Genomic DNA, 3928 nt, shown 5'->3' on the forward strand with positions numbered 1-3928 from the left:
ACCAACAGCAAAGGAAGACCTTTCTCTCTGTCTCTCTCTCTCACTGTCCACTCTGCCTGTCAAAAAAAAGAGAGAGAGAGAGAGAGATGATTGGCAAGGGCTTAAACAAACATTTTTCAAAAGAGGAAATTCAAATGGCCAACAGGCACAAGAAAAAGTGCTCAGGATCACCAGCTGTTAGGGCAATACAAATCAAACCACAATGAGGATTCACCTCACCCTGGTTAGAATGCCTTATATACAGAAATCTACCAACAACAGATGCTGTCAAGGATGTGTGGAAAAAGGTACCTTAATGCACTGCTGGTGGAAATGCAACTGATAAAACCACCATGGAAGATAGTATGAGATACCTCTGAAATCTGGATAAAGACTTACAATATGAACCAGCCTTACCACTCTTGGGAATTTACCCTAGGGTAATGAAATCAGTAAATATAAAAGTTGTCTGCACCCCCGTTTTTATGGTAGTTCATTTCACATTAGCTAAGACATGGAATCAACCTAAAGGCCCATCAACTTTAGAGTTGATAAAGAAATTATGGGATATGTACATTATGGAATACTGCACAGTGGTAAAAAATGAAATCCAGTCATTTGCTACAAAATGGGTAAATCTGGAAAACATCATACTTAGTGAAATAAGCCAGCCCCAAAGGGACAAGTACCGTATCTTCTCCCTTGTCTGTGAGAACTATTGGAGTACGTAAAATAAAATCTGCAGAAGTGAAATTCACTTTGAGATGGGATGACTTGAGCTGTCCTTGTCTTCACTATTGTCAAGAAACAGCCTCTTTTCTCTCTCTGCATGTGTGTGTGTGTGTGTTTCATACTATTTGTTGAACTATTTAGAAAACATAGAGTCAGACCTTAAAAACATCCCGATCCGGCTGAAAAGCCCATGAGAGCATTTCAGGCATGAAAAGCCATGGCATGTGGCAAAAAATGTTCTACATGTAGGATCTCTGTGAGTGAGACCCCAGTGGAAAGAATTGGCTATCAAAGAAAGATGTATTTATCTCTAAAGGGAGGAGAGAATTTCCACTTTCCTTTTGCCCTTGTCTACATACAGATAAAGTTGGTGGATTCAAAATTTCCCATATCCTAGGCAGCTCATGTAAGAGCTTCGGGTGATCACTTACATCATACATAAGAATGTTGTTTGTTAACTTAACAACAGGAGTGACTGTGCACTAACTCCGCATGCAGTACTTCTGTCCTTAATGAGTTGTACTATGAGAGTTGACTTTAAAACTTGTTCTCAGGCCGGAGCCACAGCCTAATAGGCCAATCCTCCACCTGCGGCACTGGCACCCCAGATTCTAGGACTGGTTGAGGCACTGGATTCTATCCCAGTTGCTCCTCTTCCAGTCCAGCTCTCTGCTGTGGCCCAGGAGTGCAGTGAAGGATGGCCCACATGCTTGGGCCCTGCACCTGCATGGGAGACCAGGAGAAGCACCTGGCTCCTGGCTTCAGGTCAGCTGGCTGCAGCAAGCTGGCTGTGGCATTCATTGGGGTGTGAACCTATGGAAAAAGGAAGACCTTTCTCTCTCTCTCTCTCTCTCTCTCTCTCTCTCACTGTCCACTCTGCCTGAAAACAAAACAAAACAAAACAAAACAAAAAAACCTTGTTCTCTAAAAAAAAAAAAAAAAAAAAAAAAAAACAATTTTGTGTGTGTTTGTGTGTTTATCTGAAAATTATTGAAATCTTTACTTAGTACAGAGTTGGTCTTCTTTGTACAAACTTAATTGACAATGAATCTTAATGGAGAAATGAACATATAATTTACTAGATTACCTTTTAAAATTGTAAAATTTAAGATATCAATTTCTAGGACTATTTCTAATAGGTTATATTTTTTTCATATGCAGTGGGTCATAGCTCAAAACAGGAATAGATTTTGCACATCCTCACCAATAAAGAGACGATGAAAAGTTTACGGGTGTTGTGGCACAACAGATAAAGCCAAAACTTGCAATACCAGCACCCCATATCAACCATCAGGTGGAGTTGCATCTGCCTTCCTTCCAATTCAGCTCCCTGCTAATGCACTTGGGAAAACAGGGGGAGATGGCCCAAGTATTTAAGTCCTTGCCACCCACATATAATACTGAGATGGAGATCCAGAATCTGACTTCAACCTGGCCAAATCTTTGAGAAATGAGCCAGCAGATGGAAAATCTCTTTTTCTATCTGTCTCTACCTCTCTCTCTCTCTTTCACACTGCCTTTCAAATAAATAAAATAAAACTTTTTGAAAGATAGGTAAATCACTTGGGTTATGAATATCTTAATTAGCTTAATAGATTTTACTATATAATATACATGGATCAAAACATCAAACTGTATCACTTAAGTATTTAAAAGGATTATTTGTCAATTAAAAATAAATTAAAATTTTATAATGAAAGAAATTTAAAGAACTTGTTGAAAATAAACCAATTTTTTTTTAATCAAAGATTTTTAACACTAAAATTGGACTTAGAAGATATTGATTCCAAGAGGTTCTCTTGGGCTCTAAAGAAAATAACATATCCCATTTAGGAAAATATTAATTTATATGGCTGCTTCAGAATATTAGGCTATGTAAAGAAAGGAAATGCTAATACAGCTGTAGTCATGGATAGTGAGTCTTTTTTTGTTTCTGTGCAAGACTGAATATCATGTTCCATGAGTGAAATACAGCCTTCTTCCAGCTGTGGTTGCTTTTTTACTCCAAAGTTTCCTCATAGAATTTTTCATTTCTGCATTCCTCAGAGTATAGATGAAAGGGTTCAACATGGGAGTTATGAAAGTTAAAACCACAGTTATGTATTTATCAATGGGAAGGTTCAAACTGGGCCTAGCATATAGAAAGACACAAGGGACAAAAAATAAAATAACCACGGTGATGTGGGATGCACAGGTGTAGAGAGCTTTGCGTTTCCCTTCCAATCCATGAGTTTTAAGGGAGTGTAATATGATCCCATAGGAAACTAAGAGAATGAAGAAGGTGACAGTGCAAATTGCGCCTCCATTCGCTATCATGCAAAGTCCAATGAGGTAGGTATCAGTGCAGGCAAGTTTCAACAAGGGATACATATCACATATGAAGTTATCAATGACATTGGGGCCACAGTAAGGAAGCTGATAAACAAAGAGAAATTGAACCACTGAGTGGAAGAACCCTACAGTCCAGGCCACAAGCAGCATAAGCACACACACACGCCGATTCATGATGGTCAGGTAGTGAAGAGGTCTGCAGATGGCCACGTATCTGTCATAGGCCATCTCTACCAAAAGAATGACTTCAGCACCTGCAAATAAATGTTCTAGAAAAACCTGGGTCATACATGCCTGGAAGGAAATGGTCTTCTTCTCATAGAACAAGTCTACAATCATTTTGGGAGCAATGGCTGTAGAGTAGACAGTATCAATGAAGGATAAATTAGCCAGGAACAGGTACATGGGGGATCCCAGGGACTGACTGAACAGAATTGTCACCACGATGAGAAGATTCCCCATAACTGTCACAACATAGATGAGTAGAAACATAACAAATAGAACTTTCTGCCCCTCTGGGTTCTGCGTGAGCCCCAGAAGGATAAACTCAGTCACGTTGTTCCTATTTTCCATGTATTGTTCTGAAGGTGTTGAGCTCAGGTATCAAAGCTGCAAACAGAGACAACAATATTAAGCTTGGGAGGATCACAAGCTCTATGTCAAAAATGTAGTGCTTACCCAGTAACATTTCCACTCTGGAGCATCACAGAGAGTAGTTCTTTAGAATATTACAGCTTAGAGTCTCCTCCCATAACCATTCTATTCATTTTCACAGATTTCTTATTTCTATCAAAGTGATGAGACTTTGGTATTCTAGCTGGGAGGTGTAAGTCGGTAGTCTAGATCTGAGAAAAGATCTACACTCATCCAGAAAATAGCCTTCTCA

At 39.2% G+C, this 3928-nt stretch overlaps 1 protein-coding gene across 1 annotated transcript; it reads right to left on the reverse strand.

The window, feature by feature from the left end:
• Positions 1–2190: 2190 nt before the first annotated feature.
• On the reverse strand, positions 2191–3615 carry LOC133764311 (olfactory receptor 4A15-like). The gene is made up of 2 exons (XM_062197983.1): positions 2715–3615; positions 2191–2204 (listed from the first exon to the last, which is right to left on the reverse strand). Exons 1-2 carry the CDS (start codon positions 3613–3615, stop codon positions 2191–2193), a joined length of 915 nt encoding a protein of 304 aa, XP_062053967.1.
• Positions 3616–3928: the final 313 nt, after the last annotated feature.

The sequence above is a fragment of the Lepus europaeus genome, chromosome 7 (genome assembly GCF_033115175.1).
Source record: "Lepus europaeus isolate LE1 chromosome 7, mLepTim1.pri, whole genome shotgun sequence".
In the NCBI taxonomy this organism is placed as follows: Eukaryota; Metazoa; Chordata; class Mammalia; order Lagomorpha; family Leporidae; genus Lepus; species Lepus europaeus.

Excerpts from the sequence above, each read along its gene's own strand:
- LOC133764311 (XM_062197983.1), bottom strand. The coding sequence starts at position 3,615 with ATGGAAAATAGGAACAACGTGACTGAGTTTATCCTTCTGGGGCTCACG.